Source organism: Gossypium arboreum, chromosome 12, assembly GCF_025698485.1.
Source record: "Gossypium arboreum isolate Shixiya-1 chromosome 12, ASM2569848v2, whole genome shotgun sequence".
NCBI classification, from domain to species: domain Eukaryota; kingdom Viridiplantae; phylum Streptophyta; class Magnoliopsida; order Malvales; family Malvaceae; genus Gossypium; species Gossypium arboreum.
The window spans coordinates 112052207-112076349 of NC_069081.1; the positions used below are offsets into that span (position 1 = coordinate 112052207).

The following is a 24143-nucleotide window of genomic DNA, read 5'->3' on the forward strand; positions in this document are numbered from 1 at the left end:
TCAATTTTTTCCCACATCTCATGAATTGAAAGAAAAAATCATTTGAAACTTGAATTCCAAATTCCATCTAGTGATAAATTTTTTCTTTATTTATATAAACCTAATAAATAATTTCTTAATGAGGCACACGTGGGTTTCCATTCTTAAATAAAATTCAAATGAATGAGAATATATTGTCTCAAGACTTTTAAGACCGAAACAATTATGGGTGTTGTGTATAAGCAACAATCACATTCAATATAACTCATTAATGGCGCCACTAACCGAAAGAGTTGGTTTGAGTTTCGTAGCAAGCTTCAACCAGGAACTACAAACATATGAGTGGCACGAAACCATAAATGAGTGGCAATGCGAAGAATCCTCCAAAGCTTACGTTCCCAGACATTTCGTCACCAATTTATCTTATAAATTGAAGTCACTCAGAAAGCAAACACACCATAAAAAAAAAAGAAAAAAAATATTACCCCAAAAAAACATATTACCCAAAAAAAAGAGGGGGAAGAAAAAGAATGGAAAACAGTGAAGTTTATGCAGTAATCTGCATAAGTATTCTCTTGATTGCTCCGGCAATTGTATCCCAACAAATACCGGCAGATAAACGGCAAGTAAACGCTTGGTTTGAAGGCATTATCAAACCTGTGAAAGAAAGGGGTAACAGCTTAGACCCAGAGTTGATTCAGGCTGAGAGTAATCCTAAAGTCATAAAGGTGAGGCAAGGTGGTGGTGGAGAATTCAATAGCGTAAAGAAAGCCATCGAGAGTGTTCCATTAGGGAATACCAAGCGTGTGATTATATCCATCGGACCTGGGGTTTACAAAGAGAAAATCAAAATTGAACGAGGGAAGCCATTCATTACATTGTTGGGAGATCCAAAAAACATGCCCAATTTGACATTCGGCGGCACCGCCAAGGAGTATGGAACCGTTAACAGCGCCACTCTAATTGCCGAGTCTAATTACTTTGTGGCAGCTAATCTCAATATAGTGGTATGTTAATGTAGACATAATTGGTTGAACTGAATGCATTGCATGGGTAAGTTTGAATCTTAATGAATTGGGATTGCTTTTATAGAACTCAGCTCCGAAGCCAGAAAGCGGGAAAACGGTAGGAGGACAAGCGGTTGCATTGAGAGTGTCCGGCGATAGGTCGGCTATCTATAACTGCAATATCTACGGTTTCCAGGACACGTTGTGTGATGACAAGGGTAACCATTTCTTCAAGGACTGTTATGTTTCAGGCACGGTTGATTTCATTTTCGGAAGTGGGAAATCTTTGTATCTGGTACTATTCTTCTTGACCAAAATAGATTTAACAACAAGACATGTTATGTTAAATGTATATATTGATTGGAAAAGTTGGATATAGAACACGGACATATTCGTGGAGAAGCGAGAAGGTGGAGGATTTACAGTGATAACAGCACAAGCGAGAGAAAGTTCATCGGAAGACACGGGTTATTCGTTCGTGCATGGCAGCATTACCGGAACAGCCAGCAATTCATTTTTGGGGAGGGCTTGGAGGAGCAATCCAAGAGTTGTTTATGCATATACTGATATGAGCAACGTCGTCAATCCTGCTGGATGGACTCATAATAGGTTTCCTGAACGAGCCAAGTAAGATAAATTACTTTTTCTATATATATTAATCCTTCTAAGAAACAAAATCTTATTAAGGTGGGAATGATGCAGAACTGTTTATTATGGAGAATACAAGTGCAAGGGGCCAGGTGCAAATCCCAGTAAGCGAGAGCCATTCGTGAAGCAGCTATCAGGTGCGGAAGTCCTACCATTCCTGGTTCTTAACTTCATTGAAGCTACCAAATGGCTGCTTCCTCCTCCTAAATATTAATTTAATCACCATATGTTAGTCATTCAGGCACACCCTCCGGTGGAAAATAACTAGGCATCTATTTTTTTATTATTATCTTCCTATGCCATTGGCTTGTAACATGTGACATACCTCAAGTCAATAAGAAATTAAATCACTTTTTTTTAATCTTATTTTCGCACCATTTCTTATGCTATTTATGTTGATTAAATATTACTTACTTTTCTCAATCATTTTAACGTACTACAAATAATAATAATCCACTGCTTTGATCTCATTTATTTTTAAAATTTGAGTCTGCGTGGTTTAGTCTAATTAATTCAATTTATTTAACTTTAGTTTAAACTGTATTAATTCTTAATATAATAAAACTATAATAATTTAATTTTACTTAATAACTCCTTTATTATATTTATAATTATTTTATACTTACCCTTATTTAAATATATATTTATATTTATTCTTTAATTATGCTTATCACACTTTGAAAAAATAGTGTGATACGTTAAATAAACCCTTTTTTTTAATTTTTTAACACCGTTAAATTAAACTTATTAGATGGTCCATCTCCGTATTAAAGAAATATATCTCGAAGACACACGTGACGGGCGTAACTATCATTCCCCACACAAGTGCCAGGTTTTAATCTTTGTCTATCCGTTCCCTAACCTTTCCCCCAAATCCATAACGAAGAATAAAACCCTAATTCCAAAATTCCCCCGAATTTGACTAGAATGGATCAATACGAAGAGCAAGAGCACGAGGTGTACGGAGGGGAGATCCCTGACGAGGAAGGAGAGATGGATGCGGAGTTCGATATGACTGCTGGAGCTGAGGATTACCAAGGCAACGACCAAGGCCTTCAACAAGATCCTAGTTCCTCCAAAGTTGCCCTCTTTCTCATTTTAGCTTTTTTCCTTTTTCTTATCTTTAGCTGAGCTATTTTTCTGATGAAAAAAAATTTTGTATTTTGAAAAAAAAAATAGGACTTGGAAGACATGAAAAAGAGGCTTAGGGAAATCGAGGAAGAGGCGGGAGCTTTACGTGAAATGCAGGCTAAAGTCGAGAAGGAGATGGGCGCTGTCCAAGGTTCTTTATCTTTTTCTCTTAACTTTTATTTTTTTTATCAGTTTGTATTTGATCTGAGCTTTTGGCTGTATTTTTTAACAAGTATGACTTTGATTGGGATTTACTTGTCTTGTTTGAGAAGGAGAATCTCTTCTTAATCATGAAATTGAAATTGAACTTCTTTATAATTGATTTGATTTCTTTTTGAATTATGAACCGTTTTGTGTATGAATTGTTTATGTCTAGCAAACTGATTTGTTTTTACTTTTTTTTCCTGGATGTGTATGAAGATTCCTCAAGTGCTTCTGCAAGTCAAGCTGAAAAGGAGGAAGTGGATTCCCGCTCGATTTATGTTGGTAATGTGAGGTTTATCAACTCTTTCCTATGCCTTATATATGTTTATTTTGTTAAATTGTCTCATTTACCTTACTTGTGGTCCAATTATTATCTTAATGTTAAAAATTTACTTGTAAGTTAGCTGAAAGTATGATTGTGCTTTTGTTTGGCAAGTAAGGGTATAGGAAAGTTTTTCAATTTTGGTTTTATGTTTGTGCATTCATGTTGTTTGAAATGTGTTTTTATGTGCATGTAATTGCTTGGAAAATCATGTCTTAGTTTTGTATTGATGTCAACTTAAATGTGATCAAAACAAATTGATTGAAATATTAATGTAGTTTATGTTTAATGCCGTTTTTCTTCTTTAAGTAACTTCTGAAGTGTTTTGATGTACAACAAATGATCTCAATGAAAGTATAACTAGATGATTCCTCTATGCTTGTGAACAAATGATCTGGATGTGGGCTAACATTCTTTTTTCTTTATATATCTTTTCAAAAACAGGTAGACTATGCATGTACACCTGAGGAAGTACAACAGCATTTTCAATCCTGTGGAACAGTGAACAGAGTTACAATTTTGACCGATAAGTTTGGTCAACCTAAAGGATTTGCTTACGTTGAATTTGTTGAAATTGATGCTGTCCAAAATGCTCTACTGTTAAATGAATCAGAATTGCATGGTCGCCAGTTGAAGGTTTATATCATGATATATGTGTGAATTTTTAGTTCATGAACTACATGGCAATAAAAGTGTGTTTGGTTTATCCATAGGTCTCGGCTAAGCGAACAAATATTCCTGGAATGAAACAATATCGAGGAAGGCCATCCAATCCTTACTTCCGCTCCCGAAGGCCTTTCATGCCTGCTTTTTATCCTCCCTATGGCTATGGGTAAGCATGAAATTTTGTTTGCTTTGTATGATTGTTGGATAGGAAGAAAAGGATAACTTGATATGTTTCAGGTTCCCTGGAAGTTAGTTGAGTCGGTTTTGGTTTTACTATAACATCTATTTGGTTATTCGGAATTAGACACATGGAAGTGGAAAAGATCTCACAGATGGTCACAAATCATACCGAGATGATCTCTGTTATCTAGCATTTGCTATGCCTGTAATGTTTACACTTTTTGGCAATCATCCATGGCTCCCAAGTCGGTCCTGATAAAACAATTTAGGGGAATTTAATATGATAGTTTCTTCCAAGTAACCTTGTTATCGAAAATATTAACTCAGTTGACCTCGGTTTCAGGAGGGTTCCAAGGTTCAGGCGGCCCATGAGATACCGGCCGTATTAAGATGGATCACACATCAGACTCAGAAGCAGCAATTTTGAGAAGACCATTGCTAATTTTATAATGGTCACATTGTTGTTCTATAATATGGAAGGAGAAGGATGAGGTACAGTTTGCTTGCCAAACGGTGGGCACGATTTTTCTCAAATTGTGAGCTTGCAGAGTGTGATGGATCCATCAATCCGAGATTGACTATGTGCTTTGCTTCAACAGTGATAAATGCCAAGTTTTCTGAAATATATCTAAGGATTCCTTGTTGTAGAAAATAGGATTTAATTTTCTCAGTTTCCTGTTGCTTTAGTTTTCTAAAGATTAGGATTTATATGGGATCAACTTTTATTTTTGGGGTTCAAACTTTAAAGTGGTGACCAAACTGTTTAGGGAGACAGCTTCAGTTGGAAAAAAACATCAATGGCAACGTGTCTGGTCACAATGTGATATGTGTTTGTACTTTGGCTTCCACTTCCCATTAATGGTAAACTAGTCTTTTTGGTTAATGTTCGAGCTCAAGCTGATTTTCTTTCTTATTTGGTAATCCAGTACGAATTTGAAAATTAATACAATAAGCAATAAATCGAGCAGAGCAAGAGCGGGTGGCATGCACGAGCTGTTTGATCAACACTTCAGCTAAAGTAACCTAAACTAAGCTTTAAATTGCCAAAATAGTAACTAAATATTTGATTCTGTACTACTACTGATCAAAATGTGAATCGGTCGACTCCTTTACTGTAACCCACCATGGATGGCTCTGAAGTTTTAAGAACAATCCATTACATGGGCCCACTTGTATCCAATATATATGAAAAATAAAGAAAAAGTGGGTTTTGGTCTTTGTTTCGTATAGTAAAGCTTTTAATGCAAAATATCAGTCTCCCAAATTGAAGTTAGTTAAATCTAGGAACCAATGCTCGTTCTTAAAATTCTTTGATTTTCCACCGCTCAATTCACGCCTCCTAACAGTCGCTTGTTCCCATTCTCTTTTTTCTTTCTTCATTTTACTCTCTCTTAAAGGAACTTCCCGAAGTATATGATTTGCCCCTTCTCTTCCTTTGAAGAAACGTTCTTTTTTAGCACCCAAGAAAAAAAAAGTCTCTTCTTTCATTGATCAACTTGTTTCTCTTACAGTTCCTTGTTTTATGCTTCATACTGTTGTTTCTCTTCATCTTTCGATCAGTCCTACTTCTGGGTATTTCTCGTTTTGAGGTTTTAATTGGTAGCCATGAATGCTCTTGCTGGAACTAGCCGCAATTTCCGCCTGGCCTCTCGCCTACTTGGCTTGGATTCTAAGCTTGAAAAGTCTCTTCTGATCCCATTTAGAGAGATCAAGGTATTGCAGGGAAAAAAAATCTTATCTTTCCTGGTTGTTAGATGGAAAGTATTTCTTTAGTCCTTTGATCTTGGAATGTTGTGTGTTTTGAATGGTGTTTCTCGGTTATCAGGTGGAGTGCACAATTCCCAAGGACGATGGAACCTTGGTGTCCTACGTTGGATTCAGAATACAGCATGATAATGCTCGTGGTCCCATGAAAGGAGGAATCAGATATCATCCTGAGGTTAACATTGTCTTTTTCATCTCTTCTTTTGGCATTTTTGTCTTTTATTGGTTTTTTGTTTTTTGATTCTGTTGTTTCGTTGTGGAATTAGAGTAATATAATATTATTATCCTGTTACAACTTTTTTGATAGATCGCCAAAAAGTAACCTTTAAAACTCCAATATATACTTTGATTTGAATGTCATAATTATAATAATTTAAAAGGTAACTCTTGGCCTCTTAGGGATTACAGGAAAGCATGTTTCAATGTGCATATATGTGATGTTCTTACATCATGGAAGTACAAACTATGAGCTTTGACAACCTATGTTTGTTTATTTTGTTTGAAGGTTGACCCTGATGAAGTAAATGCACTTGCTCAACTAATGACCTGGAAGACTGCTGTAGCAGACATTCCATATGGTGGTGCAAAAGGTGGCATAGGATGCTCTCCTAGGGACTTAAGTAAGAGTGAATTGGAACGTCTAACTCGCGTCTTCACTCAAAAGATCCATGATCTCATTGGTATACATACAGATGTTCCTGCCCCAGACATGGGAACTAATGCACAGGTTATACAGTCCTCGCTGAGATATGTTTCTTTTCCCATTAACTTTGTTTCAATTTCATTTACTCTCTTAAATTATTTGTATATTGAGATTAATTATGTGTAGACAATGGCATGGATTTTGGATGAGTATTCTAAGTTTCATGGACACTCCCCGGCTGTTGTTACAGGAAAGCCGATAGTAAGTTATGAAGACTTGAGTTTCAAAGCTTGTAATCTGTCCAGAAAGGTATCATTAATCATAGTATAACAAAATGTAAATATTGTTATATTGGGAATTTTAGGATCTAGGTGGATCGCTAGGCAGGGAAGCTGCAACAGGTCGAGGTGTTGTATATGCAACTGAAGCTTTACTTGCTGAATATTGGAAGGCAGTTAAGGGTTTGACCTTCATTATCCAGGTTAAAGTCAACATGAATTCTTAGATGGTTAAAATGCCATTTCCTTTGACATGTTCCCGAACTTCTGTTAATGCTTATATTATTAATTTTTTTGTAGGGTTTCGGTAATGTTGGGTCTTGGGTAGCAAGGCTTATACATGAGAGGGGTGGTAAGGTTATTGCGGTGAGTGACGTCACTGGTGCTGTTAAGAATCAAAATGGAATCGATATACCTCAGCTGCTAAAGCATAAAGAAGCTACTGGAAGTTTGACAGGCTTCAGTGGCGGAGATTCCCTGGATCCAAGTGAACTTCTGGTACACGAATGTGATGTTCTTGTCCCATGTGCTTTAGGTGGAGTGCTGAACAGGTTAGGATTCTTTGCCAAACATCTTGTTCCGCACATTTATTTCATCTAAACTGTTGGAGCGCAAAGTTTACTTTATCCTGTGTAGAAATTTATTGGATTGGTAATGACTCAATGGGGTTAGAGGTTGAAACACTATGATACACTTGTTCTATATAGGTTAATATAGTCGAAGTAGAACAAACTCTTGGCTCTTTTGCAATCTTTTCGGGAACAAACTCTCTTTAACCGTATCTTGGTTGGGTTCATCTTATATTCTCATCAATTGACACATCATGTTCACCTTTAAAGGGAAAACGCCGCACATGTGAAGGCAAAGTTCATAATAGAGGCTGCAAACCATCCCAGTGACCCGGAAGCAGATGAGGTATATTTGCTCCTCCTTTTCTGCTTCTAATGTCAAAGCGAAATTCTGATCTGAACCTCCATTGTTGCAGATTCTATCAAAGAAAGGAGTAATAATACTGCCTGACATATATGCAAATGCAGGAGGGGTGACTGTCAGCTACTTTGAGTGGGTTCAGGTTAGATTTTATTTTGAAAACATGGAGAGGAAAAAGAAAATGGTTTTCTACTCTGCCATGCATTTTCTATTTAAAGTTTAAACCATGGAACCTTTAGAATAAAATAAAGCCTTATGCTATTAAAGAATCACACAACCTTGTATGATGCTTTGATCAAACTCTCTCATGGTGCAATGAAAGTCAAAGATATCGCAGCATTGTTTCAGTAAATGTTATGTCTGCACTTTTTTCTTCATCTGAATAAGATAGGAAACTCCCAAGGACAGTTCTAAGGGAAAGAGTTGATCATACTATTCCGGCTGGGGAGAACAATTCAGTGGAGTTGATAAAAGTAGATAGTATAGCATGTTTTTAATTATTTTACATTCAATTTGGCAGAACATTCAAGGTTTCATGTGGGATGAAGACAAAGTGAACAAGGAGCTGAAGAGGTATATGACTCAAGCTTTCCACAACATCAAAACCATGTGCCAGACTCACCATTGCAATCTCCGGATGGGTGCCTTTACACTCGGTGTTAACCGTGTTGCTCGTGCAACTCTCCTCCGAGGCTGGGAAGCATAATAAATGACTCTCTTTCCCTCTTATGATTTCTAATCTCCATCAGAAAAGCTTAAAGCATTTGAGCTTTTGAAGCTCTTAGCTAGTAATTGTTCTCCCATTTTATCCTTCACCAAATTTTATCAAACTTCATTTCTATTTATGGGGGTTATTGTTAACTTTCAAATTACCAGCTTTGTGTTGGAATAATGCATTTTCAATACCATAATAAACACAAAAACAGTGTAATCAACATTTAAATATTTTCCTTAAAGCCAACAATATAGAAGTTATTCAGTTGGTGTTTGAATGGTTGGCACCAGGGAGTCTAACTCAGTGACCCACTTTAAAACAACCATGGCAAGATCATGTTAGCCAGACTGTAAAGTGTAAACACTAAACTCTCATCTACCATTGCACTAAATTAACTGGAAAAAGAAGGAAGTGGATAACCATGATTAACCAGGAAAACTGATGTTTTTGACATGTTCTTACAGCACATTGACAGAAAGGCAAAGAACCCAATGAGATATTTGACTTTCATGTCTTGAATCAATGTGGTTGAGGCAACATCTCAGGAGTTCTTTTTCTTTTTTTTTTCTTTTTTTTTTTTATACACAACTAATATATGGCCATCTAATCCACCATAAGAACAATGGCTTAAACTGCAAGTTGGTGGTGATGAGAGGATTCATCTTCCTTGAAACAGCAATGGATCTTCAAGGGCCTCCCAATGTTGAAAGAAGGTTGAGGCAGCAACTGTTGTAAAGGGTATTGAATTTGCATGCACATTTCTCTTTGGAGAAAAGTGCAGTAAGTGTGGAAAGTTGTAGGTGCCACATTTAAATGGAACCCCAAGCCAAATAAAAAATCCACTTCAAGAAGGTTCATCTCTACCGTGCTGATTCCTCCCACTTTGGCATAGTAGGCATTGTTGTAATACCTGAAAAACAAATAAAAGATTAAGCTTGATGGTGAAATATGAAAATATAAGCTTTTTCTTTTTTCCTTTTTCTGGTTAAAGCATTTATCCAGTGCGGTTAATCCATTGGTATAACTTCAATTGCTTATGAGTAAAGTTAGAAAGTGAAAAGAAAAAATGACAAACAACTGCTGTGATTGCTTGTAAAATCAGGAGGGAGCATGTTAAGCCAATAATTGAACACGGAATTCAGTATATTTTGGCTTGTTTACAACAAATTGCATGGTCATGATTGAGCTGTCATTAGCTCTAATGACTAATAATAATGACAGTTCTTGTCATTCTTACAAACTTGTTGCAATTTTATGAGAATTTATTGGCGTGCCTTGATTGACAGAGACAACACCAGCACATATACGGTAGGGTTGTCTGGTCAGAAATGATTTTTTTTTTTCACATGGCTGTAAGAAAAAATAAATTTCCATTTTTGGCTGTACTTGTTTGGAAAACAGTATTTCCAGGCTTGCTTGATTTGTGTTATGAGGAGATAGATACTTTGTAAAATTTGCGGGAAAGAACATATCAACACAAATCAAACATTGAAATTGAGATGAATTTTGAAGTTGCAAACTGAAAGATCATGACATATAGAAACAGAACATGTTTAGTCTTTAATAAAGAATCTAAGAGAAACCCAATCATGAAATAAACATAAAAAAATACCATGAAGATCTAAGAAAGTAATTTCCAGGAACCATAAATTAAAAGAAAAACTTACATGTCATCCATGAATTTGGCAGAAACCAAAACACTGGTTAGTAGCAACCTATGCACATTGTAAGAATTGATAGGCAAAGACGGTTGCATCTGCACGAAGCGATCGAGATAAACATAGGCAACCACGAAACATGATGGGCTGCAATTTGCATACTTAAAGATCCTCTCGAGATAGCTTTTGATGGAAATAGTAGGTCTGGTAAGACCATGAAAAACTGAGATCTTCTGCGACTGAAACAACCGGCAATGATCATTCGACTCTGCCACTCTTTGCAGCAAAGAAGACAAGAAAGTTATGATCTTGGGAACAATTTCTTGGTCGTCCTTGTCGTTGATGATGGTGTTGGTCTCTGCTTCTGCCATTGTTTTTTCTTGTTGTTTGTTGGGTTGGGTTGGGTGTTTGAGTTTTTGTTCTTTGTGTTGTTAGCTTAGCTTAGCTTAGCTGTGTCTTATAAGATATAGCGTTTGTTTAGTTTTTTTTTTTTTTTTTTTTGGCTTGGTCAAGAGACGAATTCACATAATTTCAAAGGGGCTTAGTTTAGCTGTTTTTGGCCCTCCAAGGCTTAAATAGGAGCACATGTTATTAGGCAAACTTAGTGTCCATAATTATTTGGAACTAATTTACATCTCTATCTTTTGCTTTCCTTATAATACCCTCCTAACTTTATGTTTTGAGATTGAGGTCATCATTTCAATTGTTTCATACTCCAATTTTGTTAAATTTGGATGTCTTTAAAAAAAAAAAAAAAAGAAAGAAAGAAAGTCGAGTTAGATTATAGATAAAACTCAACCAACTTTGTTTTCTCTAGCTATCATTCAAATGGGGATTTTTGCATTTAAACAGGATGGAAATGGTAAATATTTTTCTTCTTCTTGTAAGTCGAGGTTAGGCAAATCCATAATTAGAGGTTTCCTTTTCTTATGAATGAATTTAACTTCACAATCCTAGTGAGTTGTGAAAAATATAAATAGAACTTGACTTGTAAAACAAGAAAACATGTGATATAGAAATCTTTGAGAAAAAATAAATAAAGATTGGAGAAATATATGTTTGAATTTTAAATTAAGAGTGCAATTGAATTGAAGTTTGAATCTATTAAATTTAATTTTATTGGTTAAATCTTTTTATCAACACTTTGAAGTAATTTATATATATATATATATATATATATTCATATCTTAGCTGAGTAAGTTATAAGAAAAAGTAAATCTCACATTTACCAAATGATTTTGACCTGCCTTCAGCTCCGATGTTCCTATCCAAAGAAAAAGGAAAGTGCGTTTTGGTAGGCTATGCATTGACCAACTTCTACATGTTTTCACAAATCAGTTTTGAATTTACCCTAAAAACTTAATTCAAAACAGAGGATTAACTCCAATTTATGGTGTAATTATTTGTAGAAGTGGAAACTTAAAAACTGGTTACTGCCAGCGTTCTTGCTTCCATCATTACTACACACTCGTGTGCTTATTCATTGTGAATTAAATCAATGTACTTTCATTTTTACTTGTACACTACGTTTGACGAAATTAATTTTAATCAGCAAATCAAATATGATTATATTAAATTAAATTAAACACGCAAAGTCTACTTTAACAAGTCAAACTAGGAAAAGTGGAGGCAATTCATCATTCATAACTTCAGATTACCAAAGGTAAGTGTGGTCCAGCAAGCACCTAAACTATCGTGATTTATAAGAAATACTTTCCTCTCAATTTATTTATTTTCATTGTGAACCAACCAGTATACTTAGGACACGACAGCAATTGGAGCTTTCTTCTTCATTCAGGGTTTCATGCTTTACACGTTGGTTGTGTTATGGTGTTTCAAATCTTTCTCCCCAACCATCCTTCTCTCTAAAATTAATAACTCTAGGTTTTTCGTGCAAGCCTCTTTGCCACCGCCATCACAGTGATTAGTCTTGTATCACTCCTCATTTGGCTTCTTTCTTTGCATTTTCCGTCTCTTTTAGTAAAATAAGTTCAGACCTTACTTCCTCTTTCTCAGCCTCCCTTCATCAGTAGCTAGACAACTAGAAAGGTTGTCCCAAGTATTTGTTAGTAATGTATAACGTTAGTTAAGTTAGCTGACAAACAGTTTATAGATATTCAAAAACTATATTATATTTTTCTTGTTTCTCTCTCAATTTCCTCATCAATCATTTATCATTATCATTAATTTAACTTGGTATCAGAGTCACTCAAGACTCCAATATATTTTCTTATTGTTGATCAGTTCTTTATTAGTTTTCGTTATTAACAATACTTTAATAGTAAAGAAAGTATACTTAAGTAGTCGTTGAATGTTTCTTTGATTCATGATCATCAATCAAAGCCTTGGAAGAATTATAGGTCAATGCGTGTGACGCTATTGATTAAAAGTAAACTAGGTTTGTTGATGGTATATATCATAAAGATATTTATGGATCAACTTTAAGTGTGTAAGAACACCGGTACACCTCATGGCACAGCAGGAAAAATTAAATCCGACAATACATCCAGTGATCCATGTGCGAGGAATAAATCGGGGTATGAGGGTATGAACAATTACCTTTAATCGTCTGAAAAACCAAAGATAACTGTTGTGAAACTGATTACACAATTGTATGTCGATTTCAAGCCACTACGAAAAGTTTCAGCCTCTACATAATTCACCCGGTATGACAACGAACAGCAAGAACTCTCTTAAACTTTTCAGAGAGAATTCACTATATAACGGATGTTAAACCTCGCTCTTTTTATTTTAAGTATATTAGGTTTTCTTAAAAATCTTATATTTCCTAATTTGGGAATAGTTAATATTTTAATATGAATCAAAATTTATTATAATAATTAACCGAATATAATAATTATAATTATCATAACTATAATAATGTTTAATTGAAAATTACAATTACAATAATTATAATATTATTCGATCATAAATTATAATTACAATAATTATAAAAATAATTTTAGTAAATTATGTTTAGTTAAATTTTATACAAATCAAATTTTTATATATTAATTTAACCATGTTCTCATTATGTGTTATAATTTGTTCGATATTTAATCGCTCAATTAAATTAATTCTATAATCAATTTAATTCATGTAAGAGCTAAAAATAGTACCAATTATATTTAGATTTCGTTCATTTCAACCATAGAGCATGACCCTATAGGTTCTTGTAACGTTAGTAGTAATGCTAGAACAACTCTAATATTACAAACAATAAGTGGCATCTAGCAATACATCATGGCTACCTAAATTACAATAAGTCATGATTCGACATAACCTTTCTGTGATTAACCCTTTATGTATTAAATCATTTTGTCCTTTATATCTAGAATGGACACAAGTCATGAAATAGTCACACTTGCATAGTCCATCTAATGTTTCTTGATATCCTGAGTAGATTATGATAAACAAATAAGTATGATATCTCATACTAACTTATTCGAGCATGACCTTGCATTTCTAGTCTCACTCAATCAAGTAGCCTAAGATATCCTAAGATATTGCTCCCATTATGTAAGAAGGATAAATCATATATTGATCAACCATATCCCACTACATAGATTGTGATATATCCAACATCAGCGTTTATAGGACAACCAGTTACGGTGGACGTTTGTCTGTAACAAAATATACGACTCACAATATTAGGATAATGATGATCTCAAGTCTGAGGATCATATATAGTAATCACTACGAATAATGTTGTGACTATTACATAGTAATCTAAGAAACATACTCATAGCGGGTCAGTCCAATCAAGTGGCACTCATGATAATCACTGCGAATAATGTTGTGACCATTACCTAGTAATCCAAGAAACATACTCATAGCAAGTTAGTCCAATCAAGTGGCACCATTGTTTAGCTTACTTTTTGATACAGTATAGTATCACTACAACTATGGGGTATAAACACAACTTAACAAACTAAGTGTGGGTTTGGATGGGCGGTGCAGTGCAATGTGTTTAGTTTACTTTTTATCTCACACTATAGTATCACTACAGTATTTAATCTCATCGTCACCGTTATTTTTACACTAACCGCAGATAAAGGCACCATCTATTCAAACACACCCCAAATTGCCTTTTCCTATTAGCAATGCTTGATCAGAAATTCCTTTTCATCTTATTCATATTTATCTTTGGGGAGCATATAGAATATCTGTTAAAATTAAATGACCCGAATACTTATTTAAATAAAATACAGTGATAAAATAAAATAAAAGTAAAATCCATATAGAACTACACTTCTTTTATTTTATTTTAGAATAAGGTTTTTTAAACCTTATTAAACTCCATTTATTTTATATTGATTAGAATAAGGTGTTTCAGTCTTATTAGAATCTGGCTTACAAGCCTATAAATAGACATAATCTATTCCTCTTGTAATAATTCGAATTTGACATAGTGAATTTTCTTCTCCTCTGTCAGTGGTTTTTTTTCCAGAAAGGGTTTCCACGTAAAAAATTGTGTGTTCTTTATTTTGTTTTATTTTATTTTCACAAATTGGTATTAGAGCTTTCGGGTTGTTCATCTCAATCACAGTAATGGCATCTTTGAAGTATGAAATTTCGCTGCTGGATCGCAACACCAGATCTGCGTTGTGGCAGATTAAGATGCAAGCAGTTCTTGTCCAGATGGATATGGAGGATGCCCTGCTAGGGATAGATAAGATGCCTTCGACATTAATAGATAAAGAGAAGAAGCGTAAGGTTCGAAAGGCATTAACACAATTACATCTATATTTGTCCAACAAAATTTTGTAAGATGTGATGAAAGAGAAGACCACTGCTACATTCTGGAAGAGGTTAGAACAAATATGTATGTTGAAAACTCCAACAAGCAAATTGCATATTAAGCAGTGTCTTTATGCTCATCGTTTGGAGGAAGGTGCGTATGTACACGAACATTTAACAGTGCTTAAAGAAATTCTCTCAAACTTGGAGGCTATGGAGGTCCAGTATGATAAGAAAGATCTAGGGTTGATTTTACTTTGTTCGTTGCCCCCGTCTTATTCAACCTTTAGAGACATGATTTTATATATCCACGAGTCTCTCACAATTGATGAGGTTTATGATTTTTTGACTTCGTATGATAAGATGAAGCATCTTGTGGTTAAACTCGACTATCAGGGAGAGGGTCTCTTTGTTTATGGGAGACAAAATTGAAATGCTGAAGATGATCGTGAAAAGACACATGAACGAAATCCTCACGGTAAATCTAAGGGTAGATCAAAGTCTTCAAATAGAGGTAAAACTTGTAACTTCTGCAAGAAGAAAGGGCACATTAAATCTGAGTGCTATAAGCTACAGAACAAGATTAAAATGGAGGCTGCGAATCAAAAGGGAAAATAACCAGAAAAGTTTGGTGAAGCTGATGTTGTAGAAGACTACAACGATGGTGAACTTCTAACCTCTTTAGTCAACAATTCTAAAGTGAGCGAGGTGTGGATACTTGATTCAGGTTGCACCTTCCACATGAGTCCTAATCGGGATTAGTTTACAACTTACGAAACAGTGTCTGAAAGTGTTGTTTTGATGGGAAATAATGCTTCGTGTAAAATCACAGGTGTTGGAACAATTAAAGTTAAGATGTTTGATGGAGTTGTCAGAAAACTTAGTGACATACGACATGTTCCAGAATTGAAAAGAAATTTAATTTCGTTGAGTACTCTTGATTCAAAAGGGTATAGATACACAGCTAAAAGTAGGGTTTTAAATATTTCCAAAGATTCCTTGTTGTGATGAAAGGGCAGAGAAAGACTGCCAAGTTATATGTTTTGTAAGGTTCTACTATTACTGGTGATGCAGCTGTCGCTTCTTCTTCCTTGTTAGATGATGATATTACTAAACTTTGTCATATGCGGTTAGGGCATATAAATGAGAATGGTATGGCAGAATTAAGCAAAATAGGACTTCTTGATGGGTAAGTAATTTACAAACTGAATTTTTATGAGCACTGTGTTTTTGGAAAGCAAAAGAGAGTTCGATTCACCAGAGGAATCCATAACACAAAGAGAACGTTGGAGTATATTCATTCTGATCTGTGGGGGCCATCCAGAGTGCTTTCGAGAGGTGGAGGTAATTATATGCTAACCTTTATTGATGATTTTTTCAGAAAAGTTTGGGCATTCTTCTTGAAACAGAAAAGCAATGTGTTTTCCGCATTTAAGTCTCGAAAAATTATGATTGAAAAATAGACAGAAAAACAAATAAAATTCCTCCGCAGAGACAATGGTTTAAAGTTCTGTTCTGATGAGTTTAATAAATTGTACAAGTCAGAAAGGATCGTGAGACACTTGATAGTTTGCCATACTCCGCAGTAAAATAGCGTTGCAGAACGAATGAACAGAACGATCATGGAGAAAGTTCGATGTATGTTGTCAAATTCCAATTTACAAAAGTCGTTTTGAGCCGAAACAGCCTCTACTGCATGTTTTTTGATCAACCGATCCCCATCCGTTGCCATTGAGAAAAAGACTCCGCAAGAGGTATGGCCTGGTAATCCTGCAAATTATTCTGATTTAAAAATTTTGGGGTGTCCTACATATGCTCATATTGATAACAGAAAATTGGAACCGAGATCCATTAAATGTGTTTTTCTTGGTTATAAAGCTGATGTAAAAGGGTATAAACTATGGTGTCCTGAAAATAGAAAAATTGTAATTAGTAAAGATGTTGTTTTTTATGAAACTGCTATACTGCCTAACTTATCTCTTAAAGACTCTTCCAATAAAGAAAATCAAAAGCAGGTGGAGCATCAGATTAATACAGAGTCGACTCCTTAAGCCAATACAAAAATTGAGAATAGAGTTGCTTCTTCACCGCAATACTCTATCGCCAAAAATAGAACCAGAAGAGAAATTAAACCTCCAAAGAAGTATGCTGAGGCTGATCTAGTTGCTTATGCTTTAAATATGGCTGAAGATATAGAGCCATCTAATTATTCTGAGGCAGTTAGCTTTGAAGACTCAGAAAAGTGGATGTTTGCTATGCAAGAGGAGATGGAATCACTCCATAAAAACAGAACATGGGATCTTGTGAAACTTCCTAAAGGTAAAAAGGTTGTTCGTTGTAAATGGGTGTTTAAAAAGAAAGAAGGGACTCCAGGAGTTTAAGAATCCAGATATAAAGTAAGGTCTGTTGCAAAGGGTTACAGTCAAATTCAAATAGTGGACTTCACAGATGTGTTCTCCCCAGTTGTTAAGCATAGTTCGATTCGAGCTTTACTTGGTATTGTGGCCATGCATGATTTGAAGCTTGAGCAGTTAGATGTAAAAGCTATATTTTTGCATAGAAAACTTGATGAGGATATTTACATGCAACAACCAGAGGGTCTTACAGTCTAAAAAAAGAGGACTATGTTTGCTTTCTGAAAAAGTCCCTTTACGGTTTGAAACGGTCACCAAGGCAGTGGTACAAGAGGTTTGATTTATTTATGACTACTCATGATTTCAAAAGAAATAGTTTTGACAGTTGTGTTTACTTTAAGAAAAACAGTGATGGTTCTTTTGTGTATCTACTTCTTTATGTTGATGACATGTTGATAGCAGTAAAAGATAAAAGAGAGATAAGAAAGGTCAAAACTCAACTAAGTAAAGAATTTAAGATGAAAGATTTAGGACTAGCAAAGAAGATACTTGGTATGGAGATTATCAGAGATAGAAAAGTAAGTAAATTGTACCAAGTCAGAAGGGGTACATTAAGAAAGTTCTTTGCAGGTTCAATATGCAAAGTGCTAAGCCTGTTAGTACTCCTTTAGCAGCCCATTTTAGACTTTCATCGGCTTTGTCTCCACAATCAGATAATGAGATTGAGTACATGTCACATATTCCATACTCTAGTGCAGTGGGATCTCTCATGTATGCTATGGTTTGTTCACGTCCAGACTTATCATATGCAGTCAGTGTAGTTAGCAGATACATGGCAAATCCAGGTAAAGAACACTGGAAAGTAGTTTAGTAGATTTTAAGATACTTACGAGGTACTACTGATGTTTGCTTACAGTTTGGAAGAACTAGAGATAAAGTCATTGGGTATGTTGACGCTGATTTTGCTGGAGACCTTGACAGAAGAAGATCTCTCACAGGTTATGTCTTTACAATCAGAGGTTGTGCAATTAGTCAGAAAGCCACTTTGCAAACTACAGTCGTTTTGTCTACCACTGAAGCTGAGTACATGGCAATTACTGAGGCTTGTAAAGAAGCTATCTAGTTGAAGGGACTCTTTAGTGAATTCAATGAAGACCTTCAAATCAGTACTATATTTTGTGACAGTCAGAGTGCAATCTTCCTTATAAAAGATCAAATGTTTCACGAGAGAACAAAACACATTGATGTTCGGTATCATTTTATTCGTGATATTATTTCTCATGGTGATATTGTTGTGAGCAAAATTAGTACTCATGAAAATCCTGCAGATATGATGACTAAGTCACTTCTTATAACCAAGTTTGAGCATGCTTAGACTTGGTTGGTGTCCATTGTTGAAGTTAAACCCTTAAGGGGTTTTATGGAAAAGGTGGAGAACTTGTTTGTTGAGAGTTCGCGATGAAGAACTTGTTCATTGAGAATTCGTGTCAAGGTGGAGATTGTTAGAATTAAATGACCCAAATCCTTATTTAAATAAAATACAGTGGTAAAATAAAATAAAAGTAAAATCCATATAGAACTACACTTTTTTTTATCTTATTTCAGAATAAGATTTTTTAAACCTTATTAAACTCCATCTATTTTATATTGATTAGAATAAGGTGTTTCAGTCTTACTAGAATATGACTTTACAAGCCTATAAATAGACATAGTCTATTCCTCTTGTAATAATTCGAATTTGACATAGTGAATTTTCTTCTCCTGTACCCGTGGTTTTTTTTTCCCGAAAGGGTTTTCACGTAAAAATTTGTGTGCTCTTTATTTTATTTTATTTCATTTTATTTTATTTTCAAAATATCTACTTATAGTGGTCATAGGTACTTTTTAACCATTGTTGGTGACTGCTCAAGAATAACGTTTATTTGCTAAGACTTAAAATTAATGAAACGGTATGTTTAAAACAATCGATTATAATGGTTCAAAATCAGTTTTTTGTTAATATCAAGATCAATAGAAGTGATAATGTTCATGAATTTTTCCATAATGAAGGTAATTCTTACTTTGAATCTCTTGGTATAATTCATCAAAGCAGTTGTGTTTATACCCCATAGCAAAATGAGGTAGCAAAAATAAAACATTTGTTGGATGTTGCAAGAGCCATAAAATTTCATTCTAATATGCCTATTAAGTTTTTGGGTGGGTGCATTCTTACAACTTGCTATATTATCAATAGACTGCCTACTGTTGTAGTAAGTTGAAAATTTACTTATGAATTATTTTATAAAAAAGCCTTCATCTTTATATCACTTGAAAGATTTTGGTTGTTTGCTATGCTACTAAACCTATTTATAGTGATATTTTCTTAGAAAGCAATTCCTTCTTTATATGTTTGCTATGCTACTAAACCTATTTATAGTGATATTTTCTTAGAAAGCAATTCCTTCTTTATATGTACATGGGCGAAGTTTGCAGATACTGAAAAATTGTGCGATATTTTTCTAGCTTCTCTTTCGATTCTCTCGTCAATCAGTCATCATTTTAGTAGAGGCTTTTCTTGGATTGATTTTGCAACTATGTTAGGTTTGGACCATTTGTTTTCCATCAGCATCCCCCAGTGCTTTTAGGTAGCACCACTTCCTCCATGGCCTCTTTGGGTTCGCAACACAAGGAGATCGAAACCGTCGCACCAAATCTAATCTAGTGGCTAAAGTGAAGTAAAGGCCGCAATTTCTCCCCTCCCGTCATCGACTCTCCCCCAATACAAGGTGGTTGAAGGTGCTTTTTTCGGGTTGTTGCTGCATGGCCTCCGAGGCGTTACATGCCAGAGATTGGTACTCTTGCCTTATTCTTTGACTGTTTGACCTCCTTTGGCAATGACAATCTCCACTGGCGATAGTGGCTCTGATATGTTGTGTACTATGGTGCTAGGGTTTTTCTTTTCTTTTCTTCGGGCGCTAAGGTTTTTTGAGAATGGGTTTTTGCCATTTCGGACTTTCTATTGGGATAATTCCCAATGTAAAATTTAGTTTTATTTTTTATTAATTTGGTTCTTTATCTTCTTTTTAATTAAAATTGACTTTGATTTTTCAAAAAATTAAATTATGTTTTAACAAAATAATGACTAATATTGTCTTGACAACCCACATGACAATTCATATATAGTTCATGTTGACATAATATTATTTGTTATATGATACATCAACAAATAATCTAAAATTAAAATTTTATAAAATTAACATTAAGCACATGTAAATTGGCATGCAACCATGTTTTAAATTTAATGTTTTAATCAATATTCTTATTAAAAAAACAAAAAAAATTGAAAGAATGACAATAAATTGGACTGTTTTCGAAGAAGTTATTGACAAAAAAATTGTAAACATTGAAAACTAAATTTGAGATTGTACCCTTTTATGTTTATACCTTTCTCTCTCATTTGATGAAAGCGAGATGTTTAACCCCCCCTCCAAAGAAAAATAAAAACTCCGGTAACATAGAGCCACACTATCAATGAAACGAGCTGCAATAATATATTATGGAGTCTTCATCACAAAGGTGTGTTTCAAAATTAATGCTTAATCCACACATTTGAAAGTTTAAACATGAATTCCTATCACTTAACATATACGACAAACATAGATTCCGGTAAAGAATTACAAATCCATATGTTCAGTAACTACATAAATAAGCAAGCATTCATTGCATCAACAGAAGGGTTTTTCAATGTATTATTATATGCCACTGACAGGCAAAAGCATATAGCTATAAACAATCACAAACTTGAAATGCATATGCAATAGTGGCAACTTAGCCGTAGCATCGGATTGGATCGTTGCAACCTTTCTCTGCAGATTGTTTGAAACCAAATCGACCTCCTTTCGCAAGGTACTGCTGGTGATATTTCTCTGCTCTATAGAACTTCTTGGCGGGTAGAAGCTCTGTAACAATCTTTCGGTTCAACAGTTTCTGTTGTTTTTCCATGGACTCCCGCGCTGCGTTCTCCTGCTCTGGTGTGTAATAGTATATACCGGATCTGTATTGTGTCCCAACATCATTCCCCTGTCAATGGATTCGAACTTATTAGAACAGAAGGCCTATGGTGCGCACCGCAGACAGTTATACCAACATGAATAAAAGATTACCCTGCATAAGATCCATTACTCTGAGAAAAATAACATGATTTTATGACGATAAACTATAACATCTGCTATTTCATAGTCATTTGTAAGTCAGAGATAATGAACATAACTCACTTAGAAAGCAGAATCTAAAATTCACAACTTTCAACTACATAAATGGCTTGATTTTGTGGAAAAAGGAAGAACTTTTTGCAGGGTGAGATATCCAGTTACCTAACATTCAAACTTCATCTAAACAAACGTCCTAACTGTTGACATTTCCAAAGGTTCACAAGTTTTATATGCAAATTTTGGAGAAGATGCAACAAGAACATCAGCTTTAAGCTTTATGTAACGAAAGGAAAACACATCTACTATCATCTATGAATGAATTCAGTCAAATTAACCAATAACACCCTCAAAATATACCAATTAACAATAGATGACAGAATCCCCCCCCCCCCCAAAAAAAATAAAAAAGTATCAATATAATAAGATAATTCAAAATTGCAAGAGTCAAGCTCAATAAGGGGAAATTGACAAAACTCACAAGCTGAAAGTATATAGAAGTTCAATCTCTAAAAACCCAAAATTTCTCACATCATTAAAAAGAAACCCACCTGGCGATTGAGGGTGGTAGGATCAAGGCCAGCCCAAAAGACATCAAGCAAAGTGTCAAAGCTGCACTCTTTAGGGTCATACTGAACCCTCACAACTTCATTATGGTTCGTAGTCCCAGAACAGACGTCTTCGTAACTCGGATTATCCCTGAACCCTTGGGTATACCCGACCTCCGTCTTGGTGACACCTGGAACTCTCTGAAACGCCAATTCAACGCCCCAAAAACACCCCGCACCAAACTGAGCAAACTGCTGAGCAGGAGCAGGGACGTCATCGTCCGGACCTTGAGCGACAGCAGAGTTTTGCATTGGTGGAGTTGGCTTGTTGTTGGCTCCGAAACCGAAGCTTTTGAGGATGTTCATGGGGGACCGGTGCAGTGAAAGGGATCGTTTGGTTTGAGGGAAAGGGAGAAAAAAAGGAGAGGAAAAAAGGGTGAGTTTGCGGGAGGGAGAAAATAATAAAGGTTTGGAGATGGTGGAAGTAGAGGTGGTGGCAACAAGCGTAAGGCTTCGAAGCATTGTTTGTAGGTGTGTAGAAATTGGGTCAGGAACCTTTGGGTATTGGACCTTGGAGAAACAACAATGGTGATAATATTTTCCCAATTTTTGTTCGGATTTTTTCCTATTTTTTATTTTCTGGAAAACAAAATATTTTATTGAGATTTTTATTATTATATTGTGGCTAATTATGTGGTTTTTGTTACCCCTGTTTTGTCAAGATACTGTTTTAGTTGTTGGTCTTTTCAGTAACAAAATTCATTATTATCGGTATTTAGAGTGTGTAGTTTTTTTAAAATGATTAAATTGTGTAATTTTTTGATGTTAACACATATTTTATTTTAGGGTTAACATGTATCTTTTAGTTGTAAGTTTATTTACATGATGATGTAAACTTAAATCGTGCATGGTGGTACGACTTACATCATGTAATCTCATAAAAGGATGCAAACCACAAGGATCGACAGGTTAAGACCCAATCGAGTAATCAGATAACAAGTTGATAATAGTGAAAATCATAACAATTATTCTTTCAGAAAATGGGTGTAAATAGATTGGATATTTTTAAGATAATATGACATATTTAATAAATATAAAATAATGTAATAGATAAATTAGAAATGTTTAATAATTTTATAACTTATAAATAATTTCACATCTAATAGGAAATTTTGGGTTTTTTACATAAATAAATTGAAAAAAAAAATACCCAAATAAGTTGTTTGCTTGATTATTTATCAAAATAATATGTTTTTTAGTCCTGTCTATCTGACAAGTGCGACTCATTTTCTTATATTAAAATATTATTTTTTATTTTTATTAAAAATATTTAATTTTTTATACAAGCCAAAATACGGTCAAAGGTCAAAACAGGCTTGAATGCCCTGTCCCCCTGCACAGTGCACATCCTCCTCCGAAGTTAAGTCCGGGTTTGTAATTAGATTGAAACATAATTAGTCCGGGTTAAGTATGTATGAACACAAATAGTCATACTTCATCCGCAGTAAGTATGTGAAAGGTATTTATGTTGGTACATTGATTTTGGTTATTAAGTCTTCAAAATACGATTAAACACTTCTAAAACATGCCAAAATGATAGACTTAATAACCAAATCAATGTACCAACATAAATACCTTTCACATACTTAATCGGGATGAAGTATGACTATTTTTGTTCATACATACTTAACCTGGACTAATTATGTTTCAATCCAATTACAAATCCAGACTTAACTTCGAAGGGAGTGTGCACTGTGCGGGGGACAAGGCATTCACGCCTACCTGTTAGGTGCGAGGCGCGACTTATTTTCGAGCTCGTATTTTGACCCATTGACTGTATTTTAACTTGTACAAAAAATTAAATATTTTTTATAAAAATAAGAAATAATATTTTATTTAAAATATATATATTTTAATATAATAAAAAAGAGTAACACCTGTTAGATAGATGCAATTAATAAAAAGTACCATTTTAATAAATAATCCAATTCACAACCTATTTGGCTATTTAAATTTTTTTAATTTATTTATGTATAAAAAGGGGAAATTTCCCAGCTCACAAGATTTGCTTTTCTCCCCAAGGCATAGAGAGAGCTTAGCACAAGCTTTAAAAAGAATCATAGTATCAAATTTATTGACATTAGTTCGTTTATTTATTTTTAAAAATTAAAATAAAAATAACTTTTTAT

At 34.6% G+C, this 24143-nt stretch overlaps 5 protein-coding genes across 6 annotated transcripts; 3 read left to right on the forward strand and 2 right to left on the reverse strand.

Annotated features, from left to right (window-relative positions):
* Positions 1 to 274: 274 nt before the first annotated feature.
* LOC108478949 (pectinesterase 1-like) lies at positions 275 to 1995 on the forward strand. Its single transcript, XM_017781403.2, has 4 exons — positions 275 to 986; positions 1072 to 1281; positions 1366 to 1613; positions 1689 to 1995. The coding sequence occupies exons 1-4, from the start codon at positions 510 to 512 to the stop codon at positions 1846 to 1848; spliced, it is 1095 nt and encodes a 364-aa protein (XP_017636892.1). The 5' UTR covers positions 275 to 509; the 3' UTR covers positions 1849 to 1995.
* Positions 1996 to 2395: 400 nt separating this feature from the next.
* On the forward strand, positions 2396 to 5020 carry LOC108476807 (polyadenylate-binding protein 1-like). 2 transcript variants are annotated; one of them, XM_017779145.2, is made up of 6 exons: positions 2396 to 2714; positions 2814 to 2916; positions 3186 to 3256; positions 3736 to 3927; positions 4005 to 4123; positions 4481 to 5020. In XM_017779145.2, exons 1-6 carry the CDS (start codon positions 2562 to 2564, stop codon positions 4524 to 4526), a joined length of 684 nt encoding a protein of 227 aa, XP_017634634.1. In that variant the 5' UTR covers positions 2396 to 2561; the 3' UTR covers positions 4527 to 5020. The 2 variants fall into 2 exon arrangements, with proteins under 2 accessions (XP_017634634.1, XP_017634635.1); XM_017779146.2 differs by lacking the exon at positions 2396 to 2714 and having other exon boundaries at positions 2868 to 2916; positions 3186 to 3251.
* A 145-nt stretch (positions 5021 to 5165) lies between these two features.
* On the forward strand, positions 5166 to 8744 carry LOC108476560 (glutamate dehydrogenase 2). The gene is made up of 9 exons (XM_017778796.2): positions 5166 to 5850; positions 5963 to 6076; positions 6407 to 6628; positions 6731 to 6805; positions 6909 to 7025; positions 7123 to 7373; positions 7662 to 7737; positions 7808 to 7894; positions 8273 to 8744. Exons 1-9 carry the CDS (start codon positions 5743 to 5745, stop codon positions 8456 to 8458), a joined length of 1236 nt encoding a protein of 411 aa, XP_017634285.1. The 5' UTR covers positions 5166 to 5742; the 3' UTR covers positions 8459 to 8744.
* A 114-nt stretch (positions 8745 to 8858) lies between these two features.
* Positions 8859 to 10668, reverse strand: LOC108476561 (cyclin-U4-1). The gene is made up of 2 exons (XM_017778797.2): positions 10135 to 10668; positions 8859 to 9377 (listed from the first exon to the last, which is right to left on the reverse strand). The coding sequence occupies exons 1-2, from the start codon at positions 10494 to 10496 to the stop codon at positions 9095 to 9097; spliced, it is 645 nt and encodes a 214-aa protein (XP_017634286.1). The 5' UTR covers positions 10497 to 10668; the 3' UTR covers positions 8859 to 9094.
* Positions 10669 to 20777: 10109 nt separating this feature from the next.
* Positions 20778 to 22619, reverse strand: LOC108476882 (peptide methionine sulfoxide reductase A1-like). Its single transcript, XM_017779241.2, has 2 exons — positions 21958 to 22619; positions 20778 to 21278 (listed from the first exon to the last, which is right to left on the reverse strand). Exons 1-2 carry the CDS (start codon positions 22474 to 22476, stop codon positions 21027 to 21029), a joined length of 771 nt encoding a protein of 256 aa, XP_017634730.1. The 5' UTR covers positions 22477 to 22619; the 3' UTR covers positions 20778 to 21026.
* Positions 22620 to 24143: the final 1524 nt, after the last annotated feature.